Raw genomic sequence first — 17,211 nt, forward strand, 5'->3', positions numbered from 1 at the left:
TATTATCTCTGTACTGTGACATCACTGTGTGTATTATCTCTGTACTGTGACATCACTGTTTGTATTATCCTGTACTGTGACATCACTGTGTGTATTATCCCTGAACTGTGACATCACTGTGTGTATTATCTCTGTACTGTGACATCACTGTTTGTATTATCCTGTACTGTGACATCACTGTGTGTATTATCCTGTACTGTGACATCACTGTGTGTATTATCTCTGTACTGTGACATCACTGTGTGTATTATCCCTGTACTGTGACATCACTGTGTGTATTATCCTGTACTGTGACATCACTGTTTGTATTATCTCTGTACTGTGACATCACTGTGTGTATTATCTCTGAACTGTGACATCACTGTGTGTATTATCTCTGTACTGTGACATCACTGTGTGTATTATCTCTGTACTGTGACATCACTGTTTGTATTATCCTGTACTGTGACATCACTGTGTGTATTATCCCTGAACTGTGACATCACTGTGTGTATTATCTCTGTACTGTGACATCACTGTTTGTATTATCCTGTACTGTGACATCACTGTGTGTATTATCCTGTACTGTGACATCACTGTGTGTATTATCTCTGAACTGTGACATCACTGTGTGTATTATCCCTGTACTGTGACATCACTGTGTGTATTATCCCTGTACTGTGACATCACTGTGTGTATTATCTCTGAACTGTGACATCACTGTGTGTGTATTATCCCTGTACTGTGACATCACTGTGTGTATTATCCTTGTACTGTGACATCACTTTGTGTATTATCTCTGTACTGTGACATCACTGTGTGTATTATCCCTGTACTGTGACATCACTGTTTGTATTATCTCTGTACTGTGACATCACTGTGTGTATTATCCCTGTACTGTGACATCACTGTGTGTATTATCCTGTACTGTGACATCACTGTGTGTATTATCCCTGTACTGTGACATCACTGTGTGTATTATCCCTGTACTGTGACATCACTGTGTGTATTATCCTGTACTGTGACATCACTGTGTGTATTATCCTGTACTGTGACATCACTGTGTGTATTATCCCTGTACTGTGACATCACTGTGTGTATTATCCCTGTACTGTGACATCACTGTTTGTATTATCTCTGTACTGTGACATCACTGTGTGTATTATCTCTGAACTGTGACATCACTGTGTGTATTATCTCTGTACTGTGACATCACTGTGTGTATTATCCCTGTACTGTGACATCACTGTGTGTATTATCTCTGTACTGTGACATCACTGTGTGTATTATCTCTGTACTGTGACATCACTGTGTGTATTATCCTGTACTGTGACATCACTGTGTGTATTATCTCTGTACTGTGACATCACTGTGTGTATTATCCCTGAACTGTGACATCACTGTGTGTATTATCTCTGTACTGTGACATCACTGTTTGTATTATCCTGTACTGTGACATCACTGTGTGTATTATCCTGTACTGTGACATCACTGTGTGTATTATCTCTGTACTGTGACATCACTGTGTGTATTATCCTGTACTGTGACATCACTGTTTGTATTATCTCTGTACTGTGACATCACTGTGTGTATTATCTCTGTACTGTGACATCACTGTGTGTATTATCTCTGTACTGTGACATCACTGTTTGTATTATCCTGTACTGTGACATCACTGTGTGTATTATCCCTGAACTGTGACATCACTGTGTGTATTATCTCTGTACTGTGACATCACTGTGTGTATTATCTCTGTACTGTGACATCACTGTGTGTATTATCCCTGTACTGTGACATCACTGTGTGTATTATCCCTGTACTGTGACATCACTGTGTGTATTATCCCTGTACTGTGACATCACTGTGTGTATTATCTCTGTACTGTGACATCACTGTGTGTATTATCTCTGTACTGTGACATCACTGTTTGTATTATCCTGTACTGTGACATCACTGTGTGTATTATCCCTGAACTGTGACATCACTGTGTGTATTATCCTGTACTGTGACATCACTGTGTGTATTATCTCTGTACTGTGACATCACTGTGTGTATTATCTCTGTACTGTGACATCACTGTGTATATTATCTCTGTACTGTGACATCACTGTGTGTATTATCCTGTACTGTGACATCACTGTTTGTATTATCTCTGTACTGTGACATCACTGTGTGTATTATCTCTGAACTGTGACATCACTGTGTGTATTATCTCTGTACTGTGACATCACTGTGTGTATTATCCCTGTACTGTGACATCACTGTGTGTATTATCCCTGTACTGTGACATCACTGTTTGTATTATCCTGTACTGTGACATCACTGTGTGTATTATCTCTGTACTGTGACATCACTGTGTGTATTATCCCTGTACTGTGACATCACTGTGTGTATTATCTCTGTACTGTGACATCACTGTGTGTATTATCTCTGTACTGTGACATCACTGTTTGTATTATCTCTGTACTGTGACATCACTGTGTGTATTATCTCTGAACTGTGACATCACTGTGTGTATTATCTCTGTACTGTGACGTCACTGTGTGTATTATCTCTGTACTTTGACGTCACTGTGTGTATTATCCCTGTACTGTGACATCACTGTGTGTATTATCCCTGAACTGTGACATCACTGTGTGTATTATCTCTGTACTGTGACATCACTGTTTGTATTATCCTGTATTGTGACATCACTGTGTGTATTATCCTGTACTGTGACATCACTGTGTGTATTATCTCTGTACTGTGACATCACTGTGTGTATTATCTCTGAACTGTGACATCACTGTGTGTATTATCCCTGTACTGTGACATCACTGTGTGTATTATCCCTGTACTGTGACATCACTGTGTGTATTATCTCTGAACTGTGACATCACTGTGTGTGTATTATCCCTGTACTGTGACATCACTGTGTGTATTATCCTTGTACTGTGACATCACTTTGTGTATTATCTCTGTACTGTGACATCACTGTGTGTATTATCTCTGTACTGTGACATCACTGTGTGTATTATCCTGTACTGTGACATCACTGTGTGTATTATCCCTGTACTGTGACATCACTGTGTGTATTATCCTGTACTGTGACATCACTGTGTGTATTATCCCTGTACTGTGACATCACTGTGTGTATTATCCTGTACTGTGACATCACTGTGTGTATTATCCCTGTACTGTGACATCACTGTGTGTATTATCCCTGTACTGTGACATCACTGTGTGTGTTTTCCCCAGGTGTAAAGGAGATCAAATAATGTAGCCTAATCCATTCCACAAACCGTGCCAGAGCCGTTTCGGAGGGGTATGTCGGACCCACACAACTGTAACGTTTGGGCTGAAGTAATGTTTGGTGTAAGGCAGATAACTGTGGATATTTAGGCGGTATCCTCTCATTTATGGCTAATCTATTGGCTACACCGCATATAATTTCCATCATTACACTACAGTTATGGAGACATGGCTCCATCCACATTTATTTAGACCCTTCATTATAAATTTGTTCCGATCAGTAAGCAGAAAAATTACCTCCCATCATAATGCGATAAGCTGTAATTTTCTGTCTGCTAATGTGCCGCCTCTCTCTGCCTTGTTATCGGAAATGACCGGAGATGCCGCGCATTACTTCTACAAGAATCGTTTACCCCCACACATTGCTATACTCATCTCTTTACTCATCGCCTTGTACTATTCAGTCCGAAAATTCACAAGTCCTTTCTTATCCGGGTACGGTAAGGTCATCCTTGTGTTAGCAGAATTGGTTAACAAGTTAAAGGGGTTACCCATTTATCTAGCTTTAGCGTAGGCCATCAATATTAGTCGGAATGATTCTTAAGTTTTTTTCTATTTTAAAGGGATAGAAAGGGGTACAGAAAGGAAAGAGTACGGTAAAATATAGTATTGGCATATTAGTGTATCCGCGTAATATCGAGGGCGATATGGAGTATACTGTAGTACCATCTGTATAAAACCTTATAGCAAAGTTCATGGTGGTTGGCACAAGAGGTGTCTCTCAAGAGCTGCCAACCATCGTTGAGATCTATGTCATAGTCCCTACTCCATTTTAGTATGTGGGTTTGGGACACCTTAGGGCTAGTTCACACGGGGGCGGATTTTGGCCCGGGGAGCCGAGCAACTCTAGGGTCAAAATCCGCCTGCCATGGTCGCGGCTTCTCACTCCGGAGGCAGCTCAAATGAATTAGTCGACTTCGGAGGTTGTTGCTGCCAGGTGGACACCGCGGCTCAACGAGCTGCGGGATCCGCCTGAAGAAGGGGCAGATCGCTCCTTTTTTCCGCTAGCGGTCTCCATAGACCACCATTGTGAGGGGGCGGATTATGCGCCATAATCCGCCCCCTCTGTGCCCATGTGAACAGGGCCTCAGACAGATGAGGAGTGAGGGCCCGATAAAAGGGGCTTATACCTTTTTATAGGTTAGTTGATCATTATAAAATAGGGATACTCCAATTGGCCGTAGTATTAGAGGACGGGGAGTTTTGAAGAAACGTTGCCCATCTCTAGTAAAACAATATAAATTGGGCAACAATCCATTAAAAACAGCCCCTTTGACATTAATGGGGCTCGTGAGACTGCGGCCTAGCCAGTCTCCAGACCTTAATCCCATAGAAAACCTATGGAGGGAGCTGAAGGTCCGAGTTACCAAGCGACAGCACCAAAATCTTAATGATTTAGAGATGATCCGCAAAGACATGTGCGCCAACCTCATCATCAACTATAAAACCGTCTGACCGCTGTGCGCGCCAACAAGGGTTGTACCACCAAGTACTAAGTCTTGTTTGCCCGAGGGATCACATACTTATTCCCCTCGCTGTATATACGGACAGAATTGATCATTCAGCTCTTATCGGTTCTGCTACATCAGACATACGGTATATCTTTTTTTACGTCAATTTTTCACTTCTCAGCAGAACTGTTTAGTAAGAAGAGAGACGCGGCGAGGACACAATGACTCCGATAAAGAAGTGTCCTTAATAAACTTAATTTCCGCCTATTGAGACGACAGTGTCGCGGTTACGTATTGATCGCGGGCACACATGGAGCTCAGTTAATGGGCAGCTGAATTGCACCAGCATTATGCCACCTTCTTATCACATGCTGCCAGCTTTGCATGTCCTATCTGGGTCTTAGAAGCAGCTCCTCATCTGTCACGTCTTATCTTCTCCATGGTGAGGATGAAACGCATTTGAAATTCAGACTAGAAACACAGTCAACAGAACATTTCCATTAATGGATGAGACGCATCGCCAGATAAGAGAATTGTTTAGCCGCGCTGAATTTGCATGAAAGTTTCTATGTTTGAGTAGATTGTTGGGGATGGGGGGGGGGGTTCAATTGTCTCGCTGATGGTGAGAGGGTGCTCAGTTGTCCTGTTGATAGTGAGGGAGTGTTCAATTGTCCTATTATTGGTGAGGGGGAGTCCGTTGTCTCATTGATGGTGTGTGTGTGTGGGGGTCTTCAATTGTCCTATTGATGGTGGGGGTTCTTTAGTTGTCCCATTGTTGGTGATAGCGTGTTCAGATGTGCTGTTGATGGTGTGAGGGGGGTTGTTGAGTTGATCTATTGATGGTGTGTGTGGGTCCCAATGTCCTATTGTTGGTGAGGGGGTGTTCAGTTGATCTATTGATGGTAGGTGGTGCTCAGTTGTCCTATTGATGGTAAGGCGGGGAGGGGAGGGGGTCATTGTTCCAATGGATGGTGATGGGGAATTCAGTTATCCTATTCATGGTGCTGGTGGGAATTGTTCAGTTGTCCTATTGAAATACGCATCCAATTACCAGAATTGTATGGGGGAGGCGCCAGGTGGCCACTCTACAGATATGAGCCAGAGAGGCCCTCTCTGCCCAGGAGATGGTTACTGCCATAGTGGAATGGGTTCCAAACCTTTAAAGGAATTGTGGAACTTGAAGAGTAGGTTAAGGCAATATCTTCCCAGGCTTAACCTCATACCACCAGATGCATGGTGTCCTTGCTGGGACTCCTTGCTACGCTTCTCTGATTTGGATAACATAAGTCCTTTATTACATTTACTCTGCGGGATCTTCTCACTGTCGAGGAATTTACTCTTGTACTAAGGAAATGGCTAGGACATCCCCAAAAAACCCCAATGTCCGAGCGCTCCGCTTACATGCTTTAGCAATGGGTGTGTCTATTGTAAGGCTCAATCTTCATCAGTCCTTTTCGTCAATAGGATAATTCCTCTTTAAAGATCAAGGGACCATCACTCTCCTATTAGGATTCTTCCATTATTTTCTGATGAGGCACTTAACATTACCATGAACACCCTTCTTTTCCTAGGGGCCAACGCCTCGAACACCTGGTCCAAAATAAAACAGGCTTCTTTGGAGTCTTCTAGCCCCATAGATACCATGACTGCTTTAATTAGGAAGTCCATGTCTTCCAGGAGGAAGGAGGGTCTGCCTGAAGAGTCTGAACCTGAATTAAGTTCTCCCTCATCTGAGACCTCAGAAACAGATCTTTGTGAGCTCTGAGGGCACTTAGGGCTATTGGTTGCGTAGTGGAGTGTCTCAAGCCTAGTAGGAAAAAGGAGACCTCTTACTTGACGATCTGCCTAATATTGTCCATATGAGGGGGGAAATTTTTTCGCCATAATCTTGTCCAAGCAGAACTGACACAATGGCTTAAAATCAGAAATAGATCTTACATTAGAAATATTCCAGCAACCCTCACAGTAACTGGGTGCTTGATCTGGGCTTTCCTCCTGAATCACATTTCTGAGGCTCAGATGCTTCAGACATGGTGGCAGGCCTCGTTTCTGGAATCGTGCAGCAGTGTCGTGAATGAGAAACAGACTGCTATGGACTAGAACCGTATCACATTTGCTGATGAATCCAGGTTCAATGTGGGATCAGATGATGGTCGGGTTCTAGTATGGAAACCTCATGGTGAAAGCTTTAATCCCGCCATTTCTGTGGAATGAAACACTGCCCCAACTGCTGGTTTGATGATTTGGGAAGCCATCACCTATGATTAAGGTCACCCTTAGTAGTGATATAAGGGACACTAAGAGCTCAGGGATCAGTCCAGGACATTTCATGGGAGAGCTTCCTACTGGCACATTTCAGCAGGATAATGCTTGCCCATACGCAGCAAGGGTTTCCCAGGAATGTCTCCTCCAGATTTGTTAATCGAGTGGTAATGGGACTCCAGCTTCAGCAACCTGAGACCTGTGTAAGAACTACAGGCCCGGGTGCAACATAGTTGGGCAAATGTGCTGGTGGATACCATATGAAACCAACTCTATTTCATCTTGTATCTAGGCTAAAGATGGCCCAAGAGGGTACTAAAGCCTCCTTTCAATTGAACCGTTTTCCCCAATAAACTTTTCCTTTGACTCTAATATTGTGATCACTTACCTATATCATCATACCATTCTCAATGAGAAAGTTCTATACCATTCCCACAACTCCTTCTTGGTGCAGTATTTTGTTGTCATTCAATGTACAAGTTAAATATAAAAAGTTTCTTGGTGGGTTCCTTGTAACACCAGTTGGCTCTCCAAATGGAAGAGGTAGATCTCAACTGCAGAGCTACCTCTTCTTTTTGGAACTTCAACTGGTGCTACAAGGAACCCACCAAGAAACCCTTTCTCAAACTCAACATGGAGAAAACGGAGTTCATCATCTTCACCCCACCCCATATGGCCCCTCCACCTGACCCATCTATCAAAGTTAATGGGACCACAATTACCCCTGTCTCACAGGCCCGATGCCTTGGGGTAACCCTGGACTCCGACCTATCCTTCAAGTCACAAGTTCAAACCCTCAACACTTCCTGCCACCACCAACTCAAGAACATCCACCGAATCCGCTCCTTCCTCACCCCTGAAACTAGTAAGATGCTTGTCCAGGCCCTCATAATCTCCCGCTTAGACTACTGCAACACCCTTCTACATGGACTCCCAGCAAACATCCTCGCCCCCCTCCAGTCCACCTTAAACTGCGCTGCTCGTTTAATTCACCTCTTCCCCCGCTCCTCATCGGCTGCTCCCCTCTGTCAGTCCCTCCCCTGCTAGCTATAGCCATGTGAACTGAGTTCAAGCTACTAACGCTAACATACAAAGCCATCCACAACCTGGCCCCTCCATATATCTCTGAACTAATCTCCTGCTACCTGCCCACACGTAACCTCAGATCCTCCACTGACCTCCTACTCCGCTCTGCTCTCATCCGCTCTTCACACAACCGCCTCCAAGATTTCTCCCGTGCATCCTCCATACTCTGGAACTCCTTACCACGACACATAAGACTGACCCCCACAATCACAGGCTTCAAGAAGGCCCTGAAGACTCACCTATTCAGGAAGGCCTACAACCTCCAATAACACTATCACCGCACCCCCATCTGTACAGTCTCCCCCTCTCCTTCTGTCTCTACCCCCTTCCCTCAGATTGTAAGCCCTCGCGGGCAGGGCCCTCTACCCCACTGTGCCAGTCGGTCATTGTTAGTATTATACCTACCTGTATATTTTGTGTATTGTATGTAACCCCCAAATGTAAAGCACCATGGAATTAATATAATAATGTAAAGCACCATGGAATATATATAATATATTGATATGAGAGAGAAAAAAAATTTCTCTGTTATTTTTGCATGTTTGTCATTCTACATCGCTTGTCTTATTATTAGCAAAAAATATCTGCAACAGCAAATTTTATCTTCATTATTTGGGATGTTTAAGCGCACATGACTTGCATATTTCTGCCCACCAATGGGAATAACGCTACAAGAGAACTACGCCAATTAAAGCCGGTCGGTAACCATAGATTGGATGCGGAATACGTAGTCCATTCAAATTGAATATTCTGGTCATTATCTTTTAAAGGGGTTCTCTGATTTTTACCATTCCCTTTTAGAAGTTTTCCCTGAGAAAAACACTGAATTGGTTTTCTCCTCAGTCAACAGTAATCTATGGAAGGACCCATCAGTATCCTACTGCAGCACCACCACAGGGCAAATGAAGCATTACATGGTGTCCAGCGATGTCAAATAAATATGGGTTCCTAAATTAGACAGAATGTAGATTGTAATATTCTGTAGGTACATCACCAAGAACAAGACCAGTCAAGGTAAAACCAGATGTGGTAGGGTAGAAAATGAGAGAAAAACATGCTGCTCTATGGCCAACACCAAGTAGTCCTTGGCCACAGGAGTGTCCACACTGGTATGGTAGGTATACCATTGAGTCCAACGATCCATCCAGAAGTAACATCAAAGTCACCAACAGCGGTAACAGATCCGGCAGGTTGGAATTTTCCCTTTGGTATTTGGCCACAATGTTGGGACCTAGACTAACTTTCGGCCAATTATTGTTAGGTCTATGGCCACCTCTTTAAGGAGGACCTTCCATCAACTTCAACTGTATGCTTCTATAGGTAGTGTTTGATTCTTACCATTGAAGTTGGAATCTTTTCTCTAGCACCCACCGTTCCCAAAAAATCTTTTCTGTTAGTTGCAACACAATATATGTCATGGGTCACTGGCTCTGAAGTGTCTCCAGCATGTGTACTATACACAGCAAAAACAGTTGTCACCGCACCCGGTATAGGGGCCCAGTGCCGATACTGCAGGTCAGCTCTCATTGGGGTCAATGGGACTGGGGCTGCAGTATTGGTGCTCGGCCACTATACAGGACACAGAATTATCTGCTTTCAACTCTGTGCACTGTATAGTATACAGACCAGAGGCACATAGAACAGGATGGATCCAAAGGATAGGCCATACATTAATATGGACAACCTCTTTAAGCCACCGACAGTGTTATATGGCAGCGACTTATTCTCCTCTCCCCATTTAGATGACATGCCTTGCTCGGCTGATAGTACACTGGGGTCAGGAGGAATATCTGTCCCATCGCTAACGTGTATCGTGTATGGCCAGTTTCAGTGAAGATCATCACTTTCTATAGTAGACTGATCACCGTGAGTTATGCGGCTCCATTTTCATTACTGGTGTCTGCGCCTTCAATCTTCTCTCCAGACAAGGTGGTGATTCTCACCTGAGAGATGCCAGATTACTCTGGGAAATATTACTTTAAGTTTCACATTTTTGGAACAAGGTAAGAATTTTTTTTCTTCATACATAGTAGAGGAATGTTGGTGGAACCTGCCGATTTCGACTGGACAGCCTACTATTTGATGTGTATTTCCTAACCCTTCTCCAACAGCAGTTGTCACATGGAATAGAAGGATTGGGCTGTTGGATTTCAATATGCCTGATCCTTTCTTCTCGAGAGAGATAAGCTATCGGAAGAGTCTGGTAGTGACTTATGGAGATCATATGTACACTGCCAAGCGTGGTCAGTGGTAATACCAAATAAGAGTTCGACTGGAGAATGTCACAATGAATCTAACTATATGGCGCCGCATGAGTGACAGCCTCAATACAGAGCTCCAAGCCGAGAGCAACCTTTATCTTTCCTTTTTCACTCCATGAATTAGCTAACTATAATCGAACGTAAGAACCTACGGACTATTTTCTTTGTGTCTATTGTTTAAGCTTGGAAGATACCTGCTTGGCTGGAATTTCCTATGTACATGTGCCTTGTTACATCCTCCCATGAGCAAAGGAAAGCATGGGCAACACGAGGCAGACAAAGCACAGAGGAGAAACTTGCATGAAATTGCAGACTTCTTCTTTAAAGGAAATGTTTTTGGTATCTATTGCTTATGCGTGGAAGATGCCTGCGGTCGGCTGACTGATATGTTTTTCTTTTACTGTGGACATGTGGGACTCTGTTATATCCTAGGAACCTACAATCCTGCCCCCATTGTGGGACTATTAAAAGATTATCTTATCTTAATTTCACTTATTATTCGCTAGATATAGGCTAAGTTCACAACTGTTTCACCGCCTCTGTTCAGTCTTCTTCTCAGAATCAAAAAAATTGCGAACTAAAAAAAAAAATCCTACATGCAGGAAATGTTGGACACCGAAATGGAAACATTATGGACAGTGGAATCTTTTGGGCTCTGCCGATGCTTAAAATATCTGCCGCTTCAGTAGTTCTGAGAACTAACGGAAAACAACAACGGAAGAAAGTGCTGATGTGAACATGGCCTTAGGGTGAGTTCACATCTGCATTAAGTTGCTCTTCTGGTCCATCTAATGACGTACACCAACAGATCATGAGGGACCCCACTGACGATAACGGGTTCTGACAAGCATCCGGAATTTTCTCACCAACACGTTTGGACTTACAGGGCCTTTTCATCTGAGATTTTAGACGGACTCTGGCGCAAATGTGAACATAGACCCTTGCGGTTTCGTGCCCTTAACTTTTTGTAGGGTGAATGTTTGTTAAAGTGATTAAAAAATATAAGTCCACGGACACCCAATGGTTAATTGCGTTGCTTTGTATCATTCAGGTATTGGGTTCAAACCCAACCAAGATCATCATTGATATATTCTTTCTGTATTTGGGTGGGCTTCATCCTACTCTCCAAAAACATTCCTATAACAATAGGTTACTTGGCTTCTTATACACTTGGAGTGTATGTTAAAAATAAAAAAAATCTCAAAAACACCAGTTTGTTTTTTTTGAATGACATAAATGGATTCGGATCGATTCAAATTTGTTACAAATTTCACAAATTTTGGCAAAACTTTTGCCAATTGTCCCACATGAATTTCTCAAAATGGAAACCGAAGTCTGAGATCGAGGTACGCGATCGTGAGCCCCAGTGTAGACAGGGACGAAGGTGATAGGTGTATAGCACTACAGAATATAATGGCGCTATGTGATCAACAGGAAAGATGGTACGTGGCATTGTCAGAAGAAAGCTCTACGGTGCTCTACTGTAGAAGTCAGGAACAATCGTAATCCTCCCATTTTCTTTAATTTTAAGGCATCATTACATGACAGATGCAAAAGACAGACAGTGTGTATACTATACTACAGAAATCGTCTCATCTATCTACAGGCTGAAGGCACTCTAACAACATTACAATCTAGTCACACCAGTCATAAGGCAATTCCCACTTTATGATTGTACACACAGTTTTCTGGTCAGCTCTCAGAAATCGGATGGGAGGACAGTCGGAGCTTTGGATGGCTGCTGGTCAACTGGGGAGGATTGCGAAAGACAAAATATTCCGAGCACAAGATCAGACAATTATTTTTGGCACGAACTGGAGAACAATTAAAGGGGTTGTCCCAGAATTCACTGGGTAGGTGACAAGTGAGGGATGGGCGGGGGTCCGACCGTAAGAATGGAGGACCTGTGCCCTCTGCCTGAATGGAGGAACCATCTCACTTGCTCCATTTAATCCATATGGGACAAATGGAGACAGCCTAGAACGGTGCTTGACCATCCATTAAATTAGAATGGAGCTGTAGTGAGCATGTGCGACCACCATTCCTATTGAGTGGTCAGGTGATAATTTGTAACTGTGAGACAACCCCTTTACCGTTGTATAAAATGAAGATCCCTAACAGAGAATTTGACAATTTTATTCTCATCCAGACAACCCTCTTTAAATCTTGGAAAAGGCCCTTTAAAGGCTGGGCTAACACATGCAGTTTTTTAAGCGAAATAAATATCTAAGGGTATATTCACATTTAGTTTTTTGGATTTTTTTTTTACATCCATTTAACGGCTGAATGAACGGTCATTCATTCATATAGAGATCAATGTTAAAAATGAAAAAATAAAACTCAAAAACACCAGTTTGGTTTTTTTGAATGAAATAAATGGATTCGGATCGATTCAAATTTGTTACAAATTTCACAAATTTTGGCAAAACTTTTGCCAATTGTCCCACATGAATTTCTCAAAATACAAGCTGTCTGGTTACAGATCAGAAGTAAAAATATCCTATGATCATGTGTATTGTCAGAGTCTGGGGAAAAATTCTGGACAGGACCTTTTCCTGTCCGTTTTGTAGCCCGGGCTCACTGAAAACAATGACTGGGTCCACAGAGGAACTGGCGACATACGGATATCATCCTTGTGTCGTCTATGCTGTTCAGCCACGGATCTGGCACATGTACATAGTCTTGTGCATGTACCCTTACACTGTGCAAAAAAAAAAAAGCACCTCAAAAACTGCATGTGTGATTCCAGCCGAAGCCTACAGTAGTATTTTGTGCGCAAAATCAAATATGTTGTATTTGTGAACTAAACCTAACTTTAAAAGGATTTTCTGGGAGTTACATACTTATGACCTGATCTTAGGATAGGTCACCACTATTGGATTGGTGTGGGAGCAATACCGGAACCCCATAGGTCAACTTTTTAAAGAGACCACAGTGTTTGGTTCTCTGCTGCAGTAAGCAAGCGGCCATTTTCTTGTGCCCAAGGCCTAGAAGCTGTAACCCAGCTCTGGAAGAAGACACGTGAAGAGACAGTTCCAGAAGAAGATGGAGGTGGCGCTGGAGATTTCTCTCGCAGCATTGGGGACACCCCCAGTGCTGTTTGAACGCTGGGGCCCGCCCCGAGTGCTACGAGAGAGCTCTCCAGCGCCGCCTCCATCTTCTTCAGGAACGGGCTCTTCACACGTCTTCTTCCGGCGCTGGGGGTCAAACTTCTAGGCCTTGGGCAGCCGACTGCACATGCCACCGGCCACAAGAAAATGGCCGCTTACAATACTGTGTAAGCGCCTATTCTCTTGTGGCCGGCAGGCATGTGCAGTCGGCTTTGCCCGAGGCCTAGAAGTTTCAAACCACCGCCGGAAGAAGAGGACGTTCTTGAAGAAGATAGAGGCAGCGCTGGAGAGTTCTCTCGCAGCATTGGGGACGCCCCCAGTACTGTTTGAACGCTGGGGCCCGCCCCCAGTGCTGCGAGAGAACTCATTTGCATACCGACGAACACCGGGATTTCTACCGAACGACGGCGTGGAGAAGACATCTAAAGGTAGGAGAAGAATAACCTTTCTTAAGGCTATTCCAACGTGTGATTGACAAAAAATATGATTTTAATGGTAGAATCCCTTTAATTTGAATGAGACTGAGCAGGCCACGTAACAAGATAACCCAACATGACCTGTGAAGTGCAAGTGCTTCTTTGAAAAGCTGATCTGTGGTGGTCCTTAGTGTCAGACCCTCACCGATCAGATATTGATGATCTATCCTGAGGATAGGCCATCAAATATGTAACACCCAAAAAAAAACCTTTATATATACTGTACATCATGAAGATTTCTTACTAGGCCTGACTCAAAAGTACTTTTAGCCTCACTATTGGGATCCAGTCTCCAGTCCACAAACCGATAATGGAGACCTGTTGAGCTATCCAATATGAAGGCCATTATAGACCGTTCTACGGCAGATCTTCCCATCGACACCTCTCTTCTCAACAATTTGCAACCAGTTATAAATAGGTCATTTTTTATATTATTTAATTGTTTGTTATCAAAGACAACGCCAAGAAACACGGGTTTAAGAATCATCTCATGGAGAATTTATACAAAAAAAAAAAAAATTCTTCCTACGGTAACAAACAGTGAATGGTTTTGTCTGTGTGATGGGCCATTCATGTACTGAACATCAATGTGACCTTTCCTCGAGGGGTCTGCCTAAACCCAATGTCTGTAGGTGGAACCATCTGACTTCCTTTAGACTCTTGGACGGGACTAGTTGTCAGTCACAATTGCTACGTAAGCTCCGGAGACCCGCACAGTGCTTCAGGCTGTGGCGGGCTCTTATTGACGGGCGAACCAATGGTAACAGGCATCGTCGATTAAAACCTTGCACGTATAAAACCTCTTCATGTCGCTCTAATTGCACAATATGGCAGTGTTAAACGTCTGAGATACCGTCACGTTAATGGCAGAAGGAGAGCACCGCGCTCTACTGGCCGGCCAGATCGGCAGACCGCTTTACGAGAGAGAGTTTTGCGCTGTAAATGTTCTGCAAAGACGTTCAAGGAATAGAAACTTTTTTCCTTTCGTCGTGTTTAATGTAAAACAGCTTTACGTCTCGACATAACTTAGACCTGCAGTCCAGTCTCTCTGGTGTTGCGATGGGCACGTGGTATATTCCAGGATCAGGCTGTCGTCTCCGCTCATTTGTCAGCGTCCGGGTATGTCGGGTATTTGACAGTTTCAATTTTTTCCTTAACTTTGTATGAAGGGTATAGACCGGTCCGGCCTAGTTTACGATTGACGCCCTTTGAGTAGCCGTCCCAGTGATTCCCGGCCACGCCAATAATGTCCCCTGGTTCCATAGGGATTTCGTCTGCATTTCGCGGATGGTGGGGATATATTGCGATTTGGTTGTGAGCGTTCTGTCCTCCGAAATAATAAATATCATCCAGGGAGTGGAAGTTTGCTGAGGCATCGGGGTGGAGCGTCTGCATGATCTCATAGGCAACTCGGCAGACCTGCGAAAGGAGGGGAAATCATCAATAACGCGACAAAACAATATAGAAATGTAACTTTTAACTTTGGAGTTTTGGAGAAAATTCTCCAGATTTTAGCCAAAAACAGAAACTTGTCTAATACTGATCCTGCTTACTTAAGGTGGAGGAGAAAGTACCACTGTAGTGCACAGGCGACGTGCCAAGGAGCTGTGAGGAGTCTGTGCCTTGACATACAGGTTATTAGCCCATAGGCATGAGCCCTTAAGGCAGTGGTTCTCAATCTTTCTAATGCCGTGACCCCACAATACAGTTCCTCATGTTGCAGTGACCCCATTCAGTTTGGAACGCGCGTCCATTACGGTGTGCATTCCAGCTGAATAGCGCTGCTGCAGACAGTACCGTGGCTTCTCAGCGGCTAAAGCCATTGGAAATATGTATTTTCTTATGGCTTTAGGCATACCTCCCAACTTTTGAAGATCAGAAGGAGGGACAAGATGTGCAGCGCGCGGAACATTTAGCTCCGCCCACTTTTGTTGACCCCACCCATTCTCATTCATTTTTCATTTGCTCCCACACAGTATAATCCTCCTACAGTCTCCCGTACATTATATGTCCCCCGCCATCTCTCCCCCAGATTCATATAACCCCTTTATCTGCCCCCAGTTTCATGTCCCCCCCCTCCATCTCTACCCCCAGTTTCATGTCCCCCCATCTCTGCCCTCAGTGTCATGGCGTACCCCCCCTTCATCTGCCCAGTTTAATGTCCCCCCATCTCCTCCCCCAGTTTCATGTTCCCCCATCTCTGCCCAGAGTTTTATGTCCCTCCATCTCTGCCCCCAGTGTCATGCCGTCCCCCCCTTCATCTGCCCACAGTTCTATGTCCCTCCATCTCTGCCCCCAGTGTCATGCCGTCCCCCCCTTCATCTGCCCACAGTTCTATGTCCCTCCATCTCTGCCCCCAGTGTCATGCCGTCCCCCCCTTCATCTGACCCCAGTTTCATAGGCCTCCCTTCATTACACCTTAATGTTTAAAACAAAAAAAAAAACACTTATATTCACCTTCCAACGCTACCCCGCCTCTCTCCACAGTCTCGCTCACTCATATAGTTGTAGGTGCGATGTGACGTCATCACATCGTGGCTACACATGCAGAAGCCGCAGTGCAGCGTTAAAGCAGGAGCTGGCTGTGACAACTCCTGCTTTAATCGCTTGTGCGTTCAACTCATCGGCATCCTCCGGGCGCCGATCAGTTGAAATCGGGACATACCTCCCACCGACCAGGACGGTTGGGAGGTATGCTTTAGGCGACCCCTGTGTTTTGGTCGTTCGACCCCCACCGGGGTCGCGACCCACAGGTTGAGAACCGCTGCCTTAAGGGGAATCTCTAATTTTATAACCACTTTTATTAATAAATGCACAGTAAAGGTTTCAACATAATAAATCTGTAATATATTTTACTAAAGAAATCTATTTCCTTCTCCATTTATCAAGCCGAGTTACTTTCTACATAGAAGTCTATGGAACGGGGAGAGAAACGTTGCTGGAAAAGGCACACAAATAACTGAAGCTGCAACACATTCCTACCCTTGGGGGAGCGAACGTAAGGATCTACCAGCACTCAGGAAGAAGCAATAAATTCCTCCCCTAACCTCTCCATAGACTTCTGTGTTTGACGTGAATACAGGGATGGACTATAGATAAACTAGCAGTCTTGGTGAAGATAAGGAGAAGGCCCATTAAAGGGGTTGTATGGGACTGTGATATTGACTGCTACGGCCTCTTCATGGCGTGGCAAGCACAGTGCCATACATTATGTAGTGGCTGTCTTTGGCATTGCAGCTATTGATGAGCCCCATTTATTTAAATAGAACTGAGCCACGGATGGCCATGAGATCAA

General features: G+C 44.0%; 1 protein-coding gene across 3 annotated transcripts in view; it reads right to left on the bottom strand.

Annotated features, from left to right (window-relative positions):
- Positions 1-14,335: 14,335 nt before the first annotated feature.
- Positions 14,336-17,211, bottom strand: part of FUT8 (fucosyltransferase 8) — a 150,125-nt gene continuing 147,249 nt past the window's right edge. For all 3 annotated transcript variants that reach the window (XM_075283149.1, XM_075283147.1, XM_075283148.1), the window contains one exon: positions 14,336-15,335. In XM_075283149.1, the coding sequence (XP_075139250.1) occupies positions 15,018-15,335 (318 nt within the window). In that variant the 3' untranslated portion in view covers positions 14,336-15,017. The remainder of the gene's footprint in view (positions 15,336-17,211) is intronic.

This window comes from Leptodactylus fuscus, chromosome 7 (genome assembly GCF_031893055.1).
Source record: "Leptodactylus fuscus isolate aLepFus1 chromosome 7, aLepFus1.hap2, whole genome shotgun sequence".
Lineage (NCBI taxonomy): Eukaryota > Metazoa > Chordata > Amphibia > Anura > Leptodactylidae > Leptodactylus > Leptodactylus fuscus.